Source organism: Melanotaenia boesemani, chromosome 15, assembly GCF_017639745.1.
Source record: "Melanotaenia boesemani isolate fMelBoe1 chromosome 15, fMelBoe1.pri, whole genome shotgun sequence".
Classification (NCBI taxonomy): Eukaryota; Metazoa; Chordata; class Actinopteri; order Atheriniformes; family Melanotaeniidae; genus Melanotaenia; species Melanotaenia boesemani.
The window spans coordinates 9,952,513-9,971,870 of NC_055696.1; the positions used below are offsets into that span (position 1 = coordinate 9,952,513).

Here is a 19,358-nt window from a genome sequence, read left to right on the forward strand (position 1 = left end):
CCAAACAGAAAAAATGATAGCACAGTCCAGTTGAAAATGATATGAGGGAAAAATACAGATTTAGAATTAAATTTTAAATGTACGTGACATAGAATAAGGGTTTAGACTGGACAGAGCAAAACACAAAAGACATAAAACAGTAATGTGGCAAAGTGAATTAGAAAAAAAGCAATGTTCAGTACAAGTTCTGACAGTCTGTTCATGTTAAAGCACCAACAACAGTTACAATTATAACGTATGCTCCACAGATATGCCCCCAGAGCAAACACTACAGTGACAGTAACGATAAATAAGCTCCCGGCTTCCTATTAACAGGAAAAAGCCAGATATAGAACCCGGCTCATCAGGGAGAACCCGTCTGTCTGGGAGTGGCTGAGAAGAGAGAGGAATGGAGGTGAAGCACAGAAAAACACAAGTGTATTAACAAGTTAAGAGTGGTGAAGAAGTAGATAACATGAAACAAATCAGCATTTAATTCAGTAGCAACTGAGCAACAGACTCCACACAGTCAGTGCCCATAATGTTTCTGTTTGAAAGGGTGAGTAGGACTTAGATGCAGAGATGAGAGACTAACGGTTAATGTTTATGTTGCAGGTAAGTGAGCTGCCACATAAAATATGAGAATATGAGAAGTACCAAAGCAGAAAGGACAATGGACAGCTGATTTTACCTTCAGTGATCTCGTCACTGTCTTTGTCTGCTTGAGCTTTGATGATGTAACGCTTGATCAGACGCTTCATGATCTTCTGCATCCAGTGAATTAAAAGATATTAAACAGGTAAAATTTATAGAATTATAAGGGCAAAAGAATATAAGTGGCTGGAAACCTTAAAATGAACCATAAATGGCAACATAAAATGTTACACAAAGAAAAACATTTCTGGTTTTGTTCATACAAATTTTCTTATATATACCTGATATCGTGTTGTACTGGCAGAACCTCCGTATTCTGAAATGTTGTTCTCCCCAAGCTAAAAGATTGAAAGTAAAATTAGCTGACAGAATTGTGACATTTCTCAGGTTAAACGGTCTTCAGGTCTGAGGTGCAGGCTGTGGTGCAGCAGTTAAACCACTGGGTGGCGCTCAGGATCTCTGAATGTAAGACATACAGGCTGAGAGAAGGTAAAAGCTGTGCTGGGTGTGAGATTCATGATTAGTGTGTGGTACCTGTTTGAGTTGCATGTCATTTCTCTTCTCACGGTGTCTTTCCATAAAATGCTGGAGCTGGGATTTGATAGCCGTGGCCAGTCCCAGTATAGATTTTGGACTGGGCACCAGGTTAAAAGGCACAGGAAGTGTCCTTCCCTCCTCAAAGTAGGAGAACCAAAGTTTTGCCCGAGCAAACTTCCATTCAACATCAGCATCATCCTGTAGAAAAGAAACAATAAAAAAAATGGAAATTAGACTTAAAAAGGACAGAAAATTAGATGGAAAGGGTTGGATTCAGTGGCATTATAGATTAAAACAAACAGATCATCTTGGAAATCTGTGATAATAGACTGACAGATGAAATAAATATTTATTTTGATTACCATGGCTGAAATTAAAAAGCAGGTCAGTCTCAAGAGTATATTAAGTTCATCCCTACAGTTATCCCCCTTACACATCCAGTATTAGAATCAACACTTTTGAGTTAGATGCCAATAAGTAAAAGCTTTTGGTGAGAGAGCAGAACTTGTCCTGGCTAAACCTCTGACATCCGGGACCTGGTATGTTCTCAATAATTGTCATGTGACATCATCAACATTTGAAGACATTTATAATCACAAGAATAAGTCCTTTGACTTGCATGGAAAAGAAAAACCATTTGGAATCCAAAAAATTTAACCCAAACTATTTTTTCTTTTAATTAATATCATTAAACACCAGATGCAGAAACATTTTAAATTTTCCTTACACACAAACTTGCATTTGTGAAGAGTGCAGAGTGAGATCTCGTCATTCTTGTTAAGCTAATTCTGAGAATTTTCTTAATCCTATCTTGTCAAAGCATTTACTTAATAACACAAAAGTCATTTTGTAGTTTATGCACTTAACTTACAAAATATTTCACACTTCATTGGTGAAGTGCAGCGATGATGCTATTCTCATCCAGTGGTATCAGTTTTCTTGGAGTCATCATAATCCAATAATATGTTGATAATGTTATAACTCTACAACATTAACATTATGCTAAGATGAATAGGGAAACACAGGAAGGTTATGGCTGTGTCAGAGTGTGTGCTACATGTGGCTGTGTTTTTATTAGGTAATGCTTCATATTTGTGACCTTGTATTCAAGGCACATCTGATGAGTCGGCATTTTACTGACGTACCTCAATCTCCTGAAAAGAGCTGTTAATCATGGCAATGAGCATGTTGAGAAGCACTATCACCATGGTAACGTTGTAAACCCCGTACAGCACATAACCAATGTTCTCTATGAATTTGTGTCCATTGTTGATCACAACAGACTTGACCTCAGACAGTCCAAATATAGCCCAGAATAAAGTCTTGAAGCTCTCCTCCAGTCTAAATGGACACAGAGAGGAAAGAAGAGGGAATATATGACATTTAAACAAGCCATTAATCATAAGAAGGTAGACATTAAAGATTTTCTTTGAGAATATCAGTCAAAGAACAAACTGTTTTAAGACTTGCATTTTTATTCTTACGTTGTGTTCAGACTCCAGTAAAAACATCTCAAACACTTTTAGAGTAATTTTCAAGCTTTTGAGCAGCTAAAGATTTACAGTCACTGAATCATTGAATGAAAATCAACTGGGAGAGGCTAAATCTGAGAAAAATATCTTTAAAATTACATTTATTTCTCCCATTTATAACAGTAAAAATTCAGCAGCAAGAATTTAGTGTTTTATGGCAAAGACTCAGAAAATGTTTCTCCATCACTTTACACTGAATTTGTTTATTTTTTGTTTTTTTGTGTTTTATCAGGGAATTTTAGCCAGTGTTATCTTCTATGTTGTGCGTCTTGGGGAAGTAGCATTTGTGTAGACGACAAAAACAAGATTAACAAGTTGATTAAAAAAAGCTAGGGCTGTGATTGGCATCACCCCTGACTCTCTGGACTTCACTCTGGTAAAAAGAACTGGGTCCAAATTAAAAACAATTCTATTCTTTGAAAACCATCCTCTACATGATGTTTTTAATAGTCTTTAAAGCTCTTTTAGTGAACGTCTTGTCATGCCTCAGTGTTCTACTGAACGCTTCAGAAGGTCTTTTGTTCCTGCAGCTGTCAGATTTTTTTTACGATATGTGTTTTCTATATTTACATATTGAAGGTTTTAATCATGTTTTCATTGTGAATGTATCAGATGTTTGGTGGCAAAGAAATTTCCCCTTTAGGGGGTGAATAAAGCTTATCTTATTTCTTTTCTTATTTTGGAACTACAAGATATTTAACTTATCAGCCTTCTTAAAACTTACAACAGGAATAAAGAAGGACAAAATAAACCTTACTAACACTATAATCAGAGACATAGAGTCTCAAGTGTATTTTTCTGTTAATTCAAAACTGTATTATCTGCTATATCACTTTGGTCTAGTAAATAGATGCTTTGTTAGCTTGTGAAATGATAACCTTTTAGGGTAATTAGGGTTAAGCTATTATTTAGACACACACCTTGTCAATTCAACTTTCTTGTCATCTGGTGTTTGTGTCTTAGATTTGAATAATCAGCCTCACAGAAAAGGCTCGGCAAACATATAAACCAGGTTGCAGACATGGTTAAACCAGGAACCATCTCGCTTCAAAACGTGCTTAATCAAGATTAAAACATTTATGACTCAACGTAAGGTTAATATTGTGGCATTAAGCATTTTTTCTGATTTGATATGTTGACACTGAGCTTTATCTTGTGCTCAGAGGCTTTCTCCTTTTGGAGACCCAACATTAATCCTGACTCTTTAATAGCAGGATGGTCAATATCATGTTAAGTCTCTAAAATCTCATACTGAAATTATAGCAAGAGGGAAAAATGCGTGTCTCACGTGGTAAAGGCGTCATTCTGCTTTGCCCCCAGATAATAAGAGTAAAGGTTGAACATGCCGATCATGAACGCCAGAAAGACTAGGAGGAAGATGACCATGAACTTGAAGATGTCTTTGACGGTCCTGCCTAAAGAGATCTGAAGTGGACCAAAGCTCTCGTTGGCTGGGAGGATGTAAGCAATCCGCGAGAAGCTCAACACCACTGCAACTGCGTAAAGGCCCTCTGACACAAGCTGGGGATCTGACGGCATCCAGTAGATACGGGCTGGAAAAAGGAAGCATGGATTACACAGCAGAAGAAAAAAAAAAACTATAATTATGCTGAACAGTTTTACCTGCAATGGGGCTATTTGTTTACTAAATACACAAGATTTGTGACCTAAATCTTATAAGCAAAAAGTTCATTCTTTAAAGGATCGTAAGGGAATATTGTTAGGTTACACTGAACTAAGTAGCTGCCACTCATATTTATCTACATAAAAAATAACTGTAAATTAGATTTATTTTTACCTGCGTCTTTTTCAGCCAGTGTTATAGTTAAGGCCCTAATTAATGAATAATTTAGCAGAGACTGTTCATTTTTGAACATGAGTGTGTCTGTCCAAGTTCAAAGCAACCAGACAAATTTGCTGATTCATCTTGCAAAAGGTGAGATTTATGGACTTTATTGGATGCACTGCTCTTCTGTGTGATTTTCAAATGTTTAAATGATGGATCAACCCTCAGGGCGCACCTTTGAAGGTATTTAATCACAGAGTTTAATACACATTTAAGTTCACTACTGTTTTGTGGAAATCAGCCTCTTTCCATCCTCATCCAAACTTTTATATTCTATTGCAAAGAGGAAGTAAATTAAATCTGTGCAGGTGAATGAGGAGCTCACCCAGAGTGAAGTAGTGTATCTCTGGGGGAAGTCTGACTAGTGTTTTACAGTGTTTGTATACATAGCTCTGAGCTAAGTCCGTATGTCTCATAGCAGAGAATCGGCAACTGAAGGAGGCGAGAAAGATCGCCAACATTCCAAAGTCCAGGAGATTCCACAGTTCAACCAGATACTCTCCTGGTCCCTGACTCCAGATCTCCTTCACTTCAGCCCAAATCATACCTGCAGAGGCACAAGTCAAAGATGGTGATTTTCTAAAGTTATGGATTTTTTTTCTTAATGGTTACAAACCACATCTTCTGCTCACCTATAACCCATGAAATGATTAAGATCTCCATCCAGGTGAAAGGTGTGGTGGTCTTGCGGTAGAGGAGCAGAGGGTCAGATTTGAGCTGTGGACCTCCAGGCTGTTGATGATGGGTCATGTTTGGCAACATGGTGGTGCCAGCAAAACGGTCAGCAGCATTGAGAATGAGAAGACCCAGGAAAACTGTGAAGGAAGATGCATGGGCCACAAACTTCATGAAGGGGCTGCGCATCACCTTTCCAACCTGAGAAAGTGATGGAACAATAGAAGGATGAGATCTGCTCTTACAGTGAGGTGAATTTTTAGTTTGTGATTGTAAATGAGTACAAATGTTCTATACTCTGCTGCATGGAGCAATCCAGTAAGCCATGGCCAGTCCAGGCAGTCCTAAAGCCACAGCCAGCACCACCAGTAGTTTGACGGCAGTGGTTTGTTGTCTCAGGCCAGGCAGGTTCTCGTACCAGATACTCAGCAGCTGCTGCTGGCAGTTGGGATGAGCCACAAACTGTGGGCACAAAGGATGGTGGAAGAAAGGTTTATACTTCTACACATACAGTAGAGGAATATATATATTTAGTCAAAATTCATAAAGCCCCATGGCTTTAGCATTAAAATATTTAAACGTTTTGGTGTTGCTCTTTGCTTATCCATCTTCCAAAAAGAAAACCAATTTCTAAAAACAGAGGCACTAAAATGTAGCTAAACACTAAATGGTAGGATTTTAAGGAAATCTAATCCTTTAGTAAAAAGAAAGAGAAAAAAGTCCTAAAACATGTCTCTGACAAGTTTGCAAAAGGAAAAAACAAAAGAGTCCTCTGGCTCAAAATCTCACAACTTAATTGGCAACCATTCAGTAACACGATTAGATATAGCAGAGTATCTCAGAAAGGTGTGTATCAGAAGTCAAAATGAGCAGGTTTAGCCCGTTTGTCTAAAATAAATGAAAACTTCAAAAAGATATCAAACTTGCAGCTTCTAAGTAATACACGATCTCCCAAATCGTTCAGTGATAATAATTCCTCCATTTGATTTGATATTAAAGCCTTAAACTCTGAAATGCCTCTCTTAAATTAGTTTTTCTTTTTAGAGACCATGAAATCAGTTAAGGGGTATTGCAGCATTAAAGTAACAAAAAAATACAGTTTTGACTACTAGAACAGTGCAGCAGACTAAAGAAGATCTGGGATGACATCTGCTCTCACACTGCTTGTAAACAATCCTGATTTCCTACCAGAAATTGTAGATCCAGGCTTCCTTATTTGGAATTAAAAATGTATCTCCTGTTTTGAGAAGGGAATCCTTATGAAAAGGAAAAACAAGTACAGAGAAAAATAAGGAGATCTCTCCATTAACTGATTCTAAGGTCTCTGTCATCAAAAATATTTTCCTTTTCACAAAGGAGGCACAATCTATATGCTCTTGAGGGGTTGTGTTCTTGATGCTGAGAAATTGAGGCAAACATAGGAGAGAATTGGTGGGGAAGAATCTCAAGAAATGTGGGAAGACATTTGGTAAAACTAAATGAAAATTTTGTAGAATCAAAAAAAAAAAAACTGAAAAACATACAAAGAAAGTAAACTATAACCAGCTAATTCTTTTTGAAAATAATGGGACTCCACCACTTCCTCCATGTTAAGAAGGAGACAAACCATCTGGCTTGTTAAAACTGAGGATCTGTGATGGAAGTATGTTAAACAGAACACAAATTGAGCTGAAACCCCTCAGAAAATTGAATAATCAACATTTTGAAAGCTAGATATGAAGAAAATGCCGACTGCATGGCTCTAAGTCAACATATTACAATCCTTTTAAGCATATAATTGTTATTCAGTGCTCTTTAAATGATCATAAAATGTATGTTTCACGTTATATCTGTGTCAAAGCCTCCGTAAGCTCTTACTGACCTTTTTTAGTTCATATTTGATGGCTAATTTGAGCCTTGTGAGGGAAGGGCGACCTGGTACTTCACAGCTGTCTTCAGAAGCTGTTTCTCCATTCAGTATGGCCTCCACTTCCTCTGTGCTGCGACACAGATCCAGCAGACCCACCACATAATCCTTACACTGACTGGACAGACGGCTGTAGTCGTTCTACGTATAAAGACAGAATGAATGAAACATTTGAGTTCATCTGGGGGAAATTTGATCTTATGCTGCAGTTAAAAAAATAAGTGGAAGTGCAATTTCAAGCTTTTAATCACTGTTAAATTATTTTAAAACAACATCGATCTCTAAATTCAATCAGTAGTGATACTTTACATCACAAAGATTTTATGGGACATGGATTTGCTTAAAAACAAGAAAAAGTGATGATTTCTTGTTGCATTTTAGTGTCTATGTGAAACATTTTAATTTTCCTTTTTTTTTTTGTTTAAACAGGGCAGCAATAATTCTATTATGAGTGTGTTACAGGAACAATATGAACAGTAACTGCCTCTGCTTCATCTCTTCATACCCATAAAATGTTCATGTGTTTACTGGTAGCTGGTTGGCAGCAGTATATGTACTTTTTGTGCACTTGACAATGAAGTGATTTACAGTTTACAAGTACAGTAACACTAGCAGGAAGTGTAAAACGATTGTCTTGCCATGGGTTGGTCTTGCTATGGACCTTAAATTCTTTCTCAATGTCAGCCAGCATGGCAAGTTCATTGCTGAGCTCCAGGGCTGCCAGCACTGGATCTTCATTAGACAGGGAGAGGTAAGCAGGGCTGGCGAGTCCCCTGTAGGCATTAATCCTTGAGCGTGAGTGACTAAACGAGTCAAACTGCTGCTGGTAGTTGCAGGAGTCGCAGCTGCAGAAGTAGTCATGAGGAGTATCGATGCGGGCCCCTTTACTCAGGAGGGTGTGAACTATCTCATATTCCTGGCAGTGTGCTGCAAGTATCACTGGAGTCACATCATGGGAAAACCTTTGAGAATATAAACAAAGAAACACAATATTTTGTCATGGTGGTGAAATAAAAAAAAAAAAAAGGCATTACTTTGATTAGCCGAGAAACCAAGATCAGTAAAACTGATAATCTTATTACAATGGTTTCTGTCATGTGGGACGGTCAGCTCTGAAAGTTAATGCGATGAAAGCTGGAAGAATGAAATCGTCATTTGTCAATAGTTCCAGTTTCTCATGATTTCATGATCCACAGAAGGGGAACCAGAAAACTAGCTTAAAGCTCACTGGTGTGAAGACAGGCCTGTTCCAAACCTAAAGATGGGCTGCTGTTGTACAAACTGTATTAAGTCTGGCTAAGATAGAAAGATTTTAGAACACACTGTGGCTGCAGACCAGTAAGAATACCCAATACAGGCCCAGTCACTCAAAGTCACTAAAAGTGCTTTACGTGTAAAAGGCAAAGAAAGACAGTTGTCTGGTCTGATGAGTCATTATGTCATCATCTTGCATTGTATGGAAAGCTTGGTGTGTTTCTATTATGTAGTCTACCTGTGGAAGAGATAGCAGGAGCATGTACCACTGGAAGAGAGGAAACCCTTGAAGGAAATGTGTTGATCTGGATGATGATGGATGTTCAGTAATGCCTCTGTCTTTTAACAACCTTACCTTGTTCCATCTTCATCATAAGCATAGAAATCATCCAACATGTCTGCTTGAGACGGGCTTGCTGTCAGACGATGAGCGCCCCTAAAAGAAGGGTGACTGAGCAGGGCCTCTGTGATGCGAACGTAACCTTTACCTACAACATAAACAGATCAAAGCTGTTGCCATGATGTGTTACCATTTCCTTTAGACATGTTGCAAAATTTGCACTACAAATTGCCTTTTAAATTTAGTTCAAATGTAAGTTTCATAAAATTAAAAAAAAATAATAATAATCCTGAAATTTTTTCCAAAAATGTATCTTTTGTTTAAATATGTTTAAATATATTTATGAGATGATTTGAGATTTGATCAAAGACCTCAAAAATGCACAATCGAGTCTTACAGTTTGGTAACTTTGTATGTTTCTTACATTACATCTCTAACTCTTTGACGTCTGAGGAGTACTGCAGTGCCAGCTTCTTGCCATATAACCTTTGCACATGTTTTTTAATGCTTAAACACAAATGTTCAGGTCTTACTGATGGCTAAGAGGAGGGCATCCCCCACTCTGGCCAAATCGGCTCTCCCCAAGAGGAGCTCCGTGACCTCAAGGTGTTCGTTGGCCACAGCCAGCTGCAGTGCATTTTGGCCCATGTAGTCCACAGCGTTGACATTCAGGTTGGGCACATGGAGTAGCATGCGGCGCACCTCGGGTATGTTGCCGTACTCAGCTGATTCCAGGAATCGTTGCTCAGCCTCTGACAGACTCACTGAGGGAGCAGAGAACATGTAGGCAGGACCTCGCAGAGCCTGGCGTCGTTTAGCAGCACTAAGACGAGCTATGAGCTGTCTCTCAGAGCTGCTGTGGCTGTCGGGTCAAGCAAGCAGAGAGGAAAAGTTTATGTGTTTGCAAAAAGAAATGAAGCAAACTCTGTTTCACATATTGGGTGGTTTTGGAGGTATTTAATTTATTTCCAGATACAGAGACGGACTCATCAGCAAAACAGATTATATTTAAAATCAACAGGAGTTGCCAAATAAAAAGCAGGTCAATATTTAGATAGGATTTTTCATGAAGTTTGCAGAGCATGCAACTTTGTCAGAAAACAGGAAAGTATATTGAATAAAAAAAGCTCCATGCATGTGTTGTGTTAAAAGAGTCATTGGTCCCATTGAAAATACAGACTGAAGCAGCTCATCAATGTCACTACATCCATAAACATGTGCAGGACTTCTCAGTCCTGGTTCTGGGGACCCCTGGCCTGCATGTTACTCTACTCCAACACACCTGATTCAAATGAGAAGTTAAAGTTGTTGTCAAACGCTACAGAAACCTTATAATGTCCCTCTCAATGGCTTAAATTACTTTAAATTTATAATCCTTAGTTAAATTAATCAGTTTATATTTTCAGGATTAGAGTAAAGCATAATCTTAAAATGCTTTACATTTCTAATGCATGCATGAGTCAGTATCAGGTGTAGCACAAATTTAAGGCCATTACAATGCATCCTTAAATCTCCTTGGTTTTAAGGGGTTAATATATTGTTCAATTTCAATTTTTGATTGGGTTTTGTATAAGGTATTTTCAATATGATGCATTCTTCTTATTTAATTAAACTATCTAAAAAAACATAAATTTCTCTACCTCAAATGCCAAAGTTTAAGTCTCCTCCTGCACCACTTAAAATGTGCAGCACAGGGCATCTCAAGAGCCACGAGTGAAAAACAAACCATAATGTTGTAGCTGAACTGATAGATTTTCTATCTGGAGCATGATGAAAGAGCTTGAATACATCAATAATGTTGAACAGTTTTCACGCTGACTGGGAGCTTAAATGCAGCTACTATTAGGTGTATAAATACTTCTGGGTTTCAGCTGCAGCTGTAGGGTTTTAGCATTTAAAACCCTTTTTATAACCAACAAAATATATGTCTGTGGATCTTGAAGTGTTATGATATGCGTTTTATTACTTTTTATTATAAAACATTTTCAAAATGTATGTTCCAACATGAAATAACTAAAAGGAGACAGCAATAGAAGTAAAAATTTGCCATACGTACACCTGCTAACTGCTCACTTTACTGAGTGAACAACTGAAATTAAAGACTTACCCAAGACATCTTCCTGGACAACAGTATTCCTCCCCAAAATCATCATACATCAGCAGGTTATCGCGGCTCCTGCTGGTCTTGGGGCTGTCGGTGTCACCTGTGGGCCGACTGTTGCGAACAGTTGGCAGTGGTCTGTGGTTCATCCTGGGGGTGATCAGTAGTGGAGGGTCTGCTCTTGCCTCATGTGAATGAGTAATCAAGTGTCTGTGGCATGTCTCTCCTTCCTTCGCTCCGTCGCCCTCCCCCTCTGTTTATTCTGTATCCTTGAGAAAGAATGCATCCTTCTGGGTCCCACTTTACTTTTATTTACATGACACATTGAACTTTACAGATGTAGAGGAAGGCTCAGCTACTGGAGGCTGCTGATGTTCAGCATCCATTTTTAATCTGAGTTGCTCCAGCTGGATCTACAGATGTTTGTTTTCTCTCTTTCATTGCAGTTTTTATCTACATCAGCTGTGGGAGTATATTTACTGGAGTAGTTCAAAGTAAGGAGAAAAAAAAATGGAAAATTGTGAAATGGTTTTTGATTTTAATGCACAAGTCATAAAAAACTATTTTAAACTGCAATGTTTAGAGTGCATGTGGAGATTTTCTGTGTGTATGTTTATGTGTGTCTAACTGATGGCTGATGAACTGCAGATGAGATTCCTCAGGGTTTCAAATTCCCAGTAGACTTTGCTTCCTGTGTGCTCCTACTTTCCACTGATTCCTATCCAGTGTGGGAAAACAAACACACACATGCATAAGTTCAAAGACATACATGGATATTCATGTCTGGCATCCAGTCTTTTTGTGATTTTCTCTAATGGTAAAGTGTGTTCTTTATTCACAAAATTTAGTACATCGCTTGTTTTTCAAAGCTCTAACCTCACATAAAACACATGACATCACACAAGCATCACAGACTTAGAAAAATCTGATAAAGCAAATTCTCTGATGTACGATAGTGACAGTAAAAATCGCCTTTTAAGGTCCTGATTGCTGAAGATTAGTCACTTTGGATGTTTCATGCTGTGGGGGCATCACAATTCACATTGAGGATAGTTGGGGGAAAGACGCTAAACGCTAACAAATGTCACAAGTAGGAGTTTTTGTTAAGACTTTCTTCTCAGAACAGAACAGACCCAAGATCTGGATGTAAATACTGTCAGCCCAAATATACACACTCTTATTGGAGGGCAAAGAGTGCACAAGCACCTGGACAGTTCTTGCCCTGCGTGTGTGTGAGTTTGTGTGTATTTCAGACCACACAAAGAGCCAGAGCTGCAATATTGTTATCAGCTGAGTTGTCACATCATCACAAAACCACACACAAACACAAAATAATGTGTGCACATTAGAGAGGAGATATGCAGGAAAATAGAAGCAAGAGATTAAATGAGCCACATGTTGGCATAAACAGTAGTTTATTTATCCTCTACGGTAAATTGTTATCTTGTATCGGGTTTCTTTTGTTTATGTTTTTTGTTTGTTTGTTTTTCTATTAGAAATAATTAATAATCAATTCACATTAAAGTCTTGTTGCAGTGGGCAATGGCTGTTGGCAGGCATGACCTCTTGGTCTTGCCGTTTATTTGAAAAAGCCTGAATGTGTAGCCTACCAATGACTGAGCTGATCACGTCATGGGCTGCATAGCTGACAGTTCAATATCCATTGTGCAGATCTTCTATACCCTGGCATGTCCAAGATGACATCATCTGTTGTTAACTGAACTGCAATTGCTCCACTTTTTAACTTTCCACTCACTTTATCTCGATCTGATCGTACACCCTTACTGCAGTTTAAAAGTTGAATTAGTATGGCTGTTATTTTGGCCAGGTCTTGCTTGCAAAAGAGATTTTTGTTATCAATAAGACTACCTGGTTAGATAAAAGGTGAAGTTAAAATTAATAAATAGATGGATAGTCAGGTACAGTATATGTTCCTGAAGCCATGTCGTTGTGAAACACATAATACTGCATTCTCTATATTTTCTGTGTCCTTTTTTAGTGCTTTGAACTTGTACATTTTATTAGTTAGTGATCTCACCTTTCCCATCAGAATGGTTGGAGGAAATGGTTTGAATATCCTCCACTTTTCTCTCTGCCACGCCATAGCCCTGCATCCTATTAATTTCCTTTTCAACTCAAGAGGGATTTGGTCTTTTATTTTGCTCATTTAGTTCTGTAGAGCTTAATCGGTTAATCCTGCTTGTTAACAACTCCTCTATTGCCATAGAAATTCGTAATTAAGGATCTTAAAGCAGCATAACTGAACACCGTAGCGCCTGCTAACGAAGGCTAATTTGGCTTCCACCTTGCATCATGTCTCTTACCTGAGCTCTCTCCAGCCAGTAAAAACCGCTCTGATGTAAACACTTTTCTTTTCTCTTGCTCTGTCACTTTCTCTCTTTCTTTTCCTCACTTTAATCAGTAATGTTGTCTTGGGTTTCTTTGCTAAATCAGTCATGGCCTGCATTGAAAACTGTTGATTTCCAGTCGCTAACGTGATTTGAGCTATAGCTCCGGGGTGGAACACTGAGGTGGTGTGGTTTCTGGGCCCCAGGATGCTGCAGGGCAACGACCGCTCCAGGAATGTGCATGAAAAAATGCCAGTGTGCCATCAAAACAAACCAGAAGCACAGAGTTTTAAGGTCTAAATAGGTATTGCTTTAAAAAGAAACCAGTCTATGAAGAGAAACTAAATGAACAGCACAGTCTCTGAGCCAGTTTGAAAAAAGAATCCTCTTTATAATTTGCCTGAATGGGATAATGATTATGTTATATTGTGATGTGATTATATTTACATTTATTCTATCTATGTTATCCACTTCTACTCAATACACTGAGTAGCGGCTTACTTCAGGGTAGCTGTTAGCTCTCTCATCAGAATTCCCCTTTCTTCACCAAGCTGAGAGCCCTGTGACCACTGATACATAAAACTACATTAAAACAGGATATTCATTTACCTTCTATCATTTTAAACAACATCTATTTTTTAATTGAATTAGTTTGCCTTAAAGCCACAAATGATATATAAAATTCACTCAAAGAGCCAAACAATTGGAAGTCCACACATTATCTTATGAGGTTACTGGTGACGAGTTGGTTTGATAATGTTCATTAGTATTTAACTAGTTTGACTGAACAATATTTCACAATAAAAGCTGATTTCAATTCTTCAGTTCTAGGACAATATAGTCCCCCAAACCACAAGAAAGATCATCAGGGACTTGAATGAACTGCCAATGTTTAGCCCAATATTTGTCACATTTTCAACAGGCCAGATAAGCTTTACTAAATAAAACATTAGTGTTAGAGTTTGTGTTGTGCTGGGAGTCAGACGTTTGTTAACATTAACAGGACTTTATGTCAAGGCAGATATAACTGTTGCGCGCTGTTTGACGTGTTGGGGAGCAGAGGTGACACGATAAGGACGTGCTCAGGTGTGAATATAGACATCACAGTCTGAACTCTGATGCAAAAAAAAACATCAGGGGTCCCAAAGTCAGCCCAAAGTTCAAATATATATGTTATAAACACATTACATAAAGCAACTGTTTTACATTCTGAATAACTTTAATGTTATTATTATTATTATTATTATTATTATTATTATTATTATTATTCATTTTTATTTTTCTTATTTTTTTTTATCATTTTCAAAGCATTTACAGCCTGTAAATGCTGTATATTATTTTTTTCTGTTTCGGATAAGAAGGACTTATGGACTCTTTGTAAGAACATACAATTTACTTGGTTTCATTATTAGTATAAAAGGTGAACTCAAAGATGAAGAGGTGAACTCATCCTTTTTATTTTTATGTTTGTTTGTTGTACTGTATTGAGATTTAAAGCAGCACCTTTTAGGTAGACTTAGGTAGTATTTTGACTTTGGCATCAAATTAAGCTGCTGTTGCTATTCTCTCTGAAATTAAACCTAAGTGCAGATTTGCACAGTCTGAGATGCAGTCAGAGACCCAAACTGCTCCATCTCCATGTGGAGAGAAACAATATAGTGAGTTCCTTCACTTGAGGAGTAAGAGTTTGTTTGACCAGTTTGAGCAACTGTTGAGATATTCCAGCACAGCATTCAAGGCACTCAATTCTTGTAAAATATATGCTAATCAGTTGGGATATCTTCCTATTTCTAATACCTCCCAGATGACTTCAAGTATCTTATCTCTAGTTCCTGACTGTCTTGGTATAAAGAAAACTTTTTTTTTCCATAGAGAAAAATGTCCTGCCACGTCTTCAACCAGCAAAAGAAACTAGATGGGAGCTGCAGTATTTATTAAGTTTGGTATATTAAGGTTTGACCTACTAACGTTTAAAACGAGAGCTCCTTGTCCACTCAAGGTTGGACATTTTTTCAGATATGTCCTTATCCTCATGATAGAGACAACTTTAATATCTGGCACAGCAGAAACCCCAGAAACTGGTTTTATTCATAAGTACCTGCTTTAAAGAGTATTGCACAAGTATATTGTTTATAAAAGATTTTTTTCATGCCATTTGTTACTGCTTAAAACAAACTGAAAAGAAGTCATTTAAATTTGCTTGGAAGTTTTTTGTTTCCCTCTTCTTGCAGAGGTGGAAAATGTCAGAAGCTAAAGATTAGCAGTGACTAATAATAGTTTCTAAACTAAAATGTAGAACCAGGTAGAAATAATAGCAGTCTGAAGTAAAATAAACATTTCAAAAGCAATTAGTTTGAAAGCTATTGATAAAAAACAACCCTGCATTTCACTGCTGTCCTTCTCCCCTCTTTATCAGTTATTAGTTGCAATCCTCCTGATCTTCATCGTGACAGATTTGATGGTATAAGGGACTCCATTCTGCCTCCAGGTGTCCCACAGGATGTGTGTCCTCTGTCCTTGGTTCTGTTCTGCATCCTCAGGCGAGCCATTGAGATTTGCCAGGCCACACTGGTTAAACCACCATCCTGTTTGGTTGTGCTGAAGGCTACAGCTCTCCACAGTGCTGTTGCCAATGCTGCAGAAAGGGTTGCAGCCGTCGTTGTCCACATCTGAGGCACTAAATGGAGCTGTGTCCTGGTTCTGCTCCTGTTCATAGCCACGGAAAGCATCGCCTGCATCAGAGTAGAATTGAAGGTTTGCACTGTTAGAAAAGAATAAATGTGCCTGAGGCTGAACATTTATTAAATTTCATTTTTCTGAACCATACCAGCACTGCCTGCATATCTGCCCAGGTGTAATCTGAAGAACTGTGTTTCATTATCAAGGCGGAAGTCATCATATGATGCATAAGAAGTGACGTCCTCCAGGGAGACTAGAGCAATGTGAAGCTGAAACCGAGCCTCTTTCTGGTTTACTATGTGAAACACTTTCTTTAGGCCCAACCAGTGTTCACCTACACACACACAAACACATAAAGAGATTTTGTCAATATCAAATTATTTGCAAAATGAAACAGAATTTTTTGTCTGTATGTGTAGTATCTTAAAGAAACATGGAGGTTAACTAAAGAAATTAATGTTTTTTCCCCTCTATCACATTAGACCATAAATATGGAGTAACATTAAGACGTGCATTAGGAGAAACCACTAATCTGGCTCCACCTAAAGATGACGTGACTCCACAAAGTCACGGCATCCAACCAAAAAATCTAACATTATATGCAACATGTTCCAAGCACATATGTACCTTGTTCTAATTACTCTTAAAGTTAAACCTCTTGGAATGTAAACCATATGCTATAATGTACAACCTGCTAGGTGTCCAAAGCCATCAACATAATCAGCCCAGGGTCGTTTGAAGTCAGTTAATCCATCAGTCCTTCTCTGCATCACTGTCCATCCACCTCCCATATAGTCCATCTCACAGAACACCTGCAGTATAAGTTTGTTTGGACTTGTGACTGATGAGCAAGAAACAAACTGTGAATGACTTAATAGATCATGTACCTCAAAAGATGAGTCTGTATTCTCTGGATTAACTATGTAAATGCCACTGGGGATCTTTGGGACGACTGATATGAGATTGTTCTTGATGTCGCTGCAGTCTCGTCCTGATGTAAGCAAAAATACATAAGATAAGGAAATTCATGTTTAAACACTTGTTTTGATTTCTAGTAACTACTGTCTAAAGGGAATGTTTATGATGGAACAATTGCCTATTAATAATCCTAATAATTTATTTTTCTGAACAAAGCACAGAGTTCAATGTGTCAAAAATTCTTTTCTCTTCACCTGTTTTAATGGCATATACTAACTATCCATCCAATGACGTGGTCTCTTAAAGTCATGTAAGCCTCCAACATAATTGCAAACCATGCACTACATGCTGTCAGAAGCACTCAATAGTTTGGTTTATCATGTTTGTATGTCTGTGATCTTTCATTGTTTTGATGGTGATGCATTAAAAATCTGTCATAAATGCATCTACAGTGATGTAACAAAGTAATTCACATTACATTATAAATTCTAGCTAAAGTAAATGTTTTATTCTATTTGAACTGAAGCTGTATTGATTTTGCAATGATAATACTAAACAACATACCGATTATTTGTATTGTTAGAATTATTATATGTCATGTGTTTTACATATCTTTGTCAAAGTCATGGACATTGTCGTACTTCATTTTGAATTTTGGAAGATAATGCATGTGTGTGTGTGTTACCGTGGGATTGCACAGGTTTAATGGAGTACAACTCTGTGTTGCTTCTCTGAACCTCGGAGCTGAGCATCTGCACCTTGGTCATCAGCTCTGTGACCTGGAAATGTAACACTTCTGTACATACAGCCAGCCAATCAGAGATTTTAAAAACTTAACAGAAAAACATTATCCTTTTTACCTGACCGCTGAGAAGATCCAAAGCTCTCTGCTGCTCCTCCATCACATCCCTGATCAGCTTGCGGGTGCTTCGTCCAAATGCCAGCAGAGTCTGTTGTAGCTGGCCTATACACATACACAGGTGCAATCAGACAAATATTCACAAAGATGTTAACAATACTATGAAAAAAGACAAATACCACAGATGGAGTGTTTCTCATCTCGGAGCAGCTTCACAGTGATGTCACACGGGATGGTGCAGGCATCTTGACCTCTGACCTCCCCTAGTGGTTTATAGTTTTTGACAGGTGCATCAGAGGAGTCCTCACCGACAATTTCTGATTGATTCAAATGGCCACTGTTTGTCTTGTTCTGGTAATAAACAGAAACGCTGAGAGTTTGATCTACTGGTTAAAGCCTAAAATGATCACGCGTCATATGTAATTAGCCAAGCATGTCTCACTTCAGTGAACATTAGATATTTTCCTTTAATATAGTTCTTCATAACATCCTGGGAAACTGGGATTAATAAACAGATCAGTCATTTAAAGTTATTTTGGGAACCAATTCAGCTATTTTACATTTAGCTGAAAAAGCAAGGACACAAATTTGTTGTTTAACCCCCTAATTCAGCACACATATACTGTCAAAGGATTGTTGAGCAACAAAAAAGGGACTTAAACAGTTGCTCACAGTGATCTGATCTTGGTCCTCTACAACTGGAGAATAAATTAATCAATTAAGTTTAATTTAAAAACTATCGTTTGGGATCAGCAGTGTTAAAGAACTCGGTAGAGAAAAACTGCAACATCCTGACATAATAGCCTGCAAAACATTAAAAACAACCATGTAAATCCAGCTTTTGTGCTATCTTTGGCCTACTTACTTATATTTTTACATATACAACATTTCAGATGGATATATATATATATATATATATATATATATTTCTTTCTCATCTATGTTACAGTAACAATACTATCATAGTGCCACAAGCTCTATGACAGCGTCAGTTTCAGAAACATGACGTTCAGTGTTACTTCTTTCCAAACATATAATCAAGTTCTAATTACATATTTCATAATTCTCCCTTACTGTTTGATAAGAATACATAAGTTATAACATCTTTCCCCATGCAAATAATACATACTGTGGAGGAAAGCAGAAGAGGCAGAAGCAGCAGGAGGATAGTTGTTGTCCACATCATCTCAGTCTGACTGTGACTATTTCCTCTAGGAGCCAGGGGGCTGGATTTGGTCCACTAGCGAACACGCCTTCATTTATGCTTATTTTTCTAAAACGTCTGCTCATATACCTTTTGTATTCTACATTTGCACCTTATTTGAAGTTGTCACACTTCACTTACGCTTCAGTTTTTCTTTAAAAGAAAAGTGGGAGTGACCGGTGGTTGTCACTCCCACTTTTTCTTGTAAATTCTGATAACGTTGTCTCTATTTGTTGATAAAAGTTATTCTGACAACGAGCTGAGTGTGCAGGTTCTAGATTTGTGGTAAAGATTCATTACCTCCATCTTAGTGTGTCTATTACCAGGCATTATTGTTTTACAGGTTATATCCTGCCACCACAATGAGAAACAGATGTGGGGAGGAAAATGTGCAGCTTGTTTTATTGAACACTTTGTTTCTGCTTGTGTCCTTGTGTGAAAGCTGCAGGTAGGGTACAGTGAAGGCAGGGTGTCTCTATTCCATGTGCTCATATTCCTCCCCAAAAACTACTGACGCATACATCTA

At 37.9% G+C, this 19,358-nt stretch overlaps 2 protein-coding genes across 3 annotated transcripts in view; both read right to left on the reverse strand.

The window, feature by feature from the left end:
• trpc6a (transient receptor potential cation channel, subfamily C, member 6a) overlaps positions 1–11,086 on the reverse strand; it is an 11,650-nt gene extending 564 nt beyond the window's left edge. The window contains exons 1-13 of one of the 2 annotated variants that reach the window (XM_042008413.1): positions 10,831–11,086; positions 9,257–9,585; positions 8,739–8,871; positions 7,791–8,091; positions 7,085–7,270; positions 5,521–5,685; positions 5,181–5,424; positions 4,874–5,095; positions 3,991–4,255; positions 2,316–2,511; positions 1,168–1,368; positions 915–971; positions 671–746 (exon numbers count right to left, since the gene is read on the reverse strand). In XM_042008413.1, the coding sequence (XP_041864347.1) occupies positions 671–746; positions 915–971; positions 1,168–1,368; positions 2,316–2,511; positions 3,991–4,255; positions 4,874–5,095; positions 5,181–5,424; positions 5,521–5,685; positions 7,085–7,270; positions 7,791–8,091; positions 8,739–8,871; positions 9,257–9,585; positions 10,831–10,973 (2,518 nt within the window). In that variant the 5' untranslated portion in view covers positions 10,974–11,086. The remainder of the gene's footprint in view (positions 1–670; positions 747–914; positions 972–1,167; positions 1,369–2,315; positions 2,512–3,990; positions 4,256–4,873; positions 5,096–5,180; positions 5,425–5,520; positions 5,686–7,084; positions 7,271–7,790; positions 8,092–8,738; positions 8,872–9,256; positions 9,586–10,830) is intronic. The other variant, XM_042008414.1, reaches the window with a different exon arrangement.
• A 4,152-nt stretch (positions 11,087–15,238) lies between these two features.
• Positions 15,239–18,937, reverse strand: angptl5 (angiopoietin-like 5). Its single transcript, XM_042008536.1, has 8 exons — positions 18,758–18,937; positions 17,808–17,979; positions 17,630–17,733; positions 17,455–17,548; positions 16,739–16,842; positions 16,543–16,663; positions 16,000–16,185; positions 15,239–15,904 (listed from the first exon to the last, which is right to left on the reverse strand). Exons 1-8 carry the CDS (start codon positions 18,812–18,814, stop codon positions 15,585–15,587), a joined length of 1,158 nt encoding a protein of 385 aa, XP_041864470.1. The 5' UTR covers positions 18,815–18,937; the 3' UTR covers positions 15,239–15,584.
• Between the last annotated feature and the right edge of the window lie 421 nt (positions 18,938–19,358).

Coding starts and splice junctions, on each gene's coding strand:
- angptl5 (XM_042008536.1), bottom strand. CDS start 18,814: ATGATGTGGACAACAACTATCCTCCTGCTGCTTCTGCCTCTTCTGCTT. Junction 17,980..18,757: donor CTCTTCTGCTTTCCTCCACA/GTATGTATTATT, acceptor GTTTATTACCAG/AACAAGACAAACAGTGGCCA. Junction 15,905..15,999: donor CAGATATGCAGGCAGTGCTG/GTATGGTTCAGA, acceptor ACTCTGATGCAG/GCGATGCTTTCCGTGGCTAT.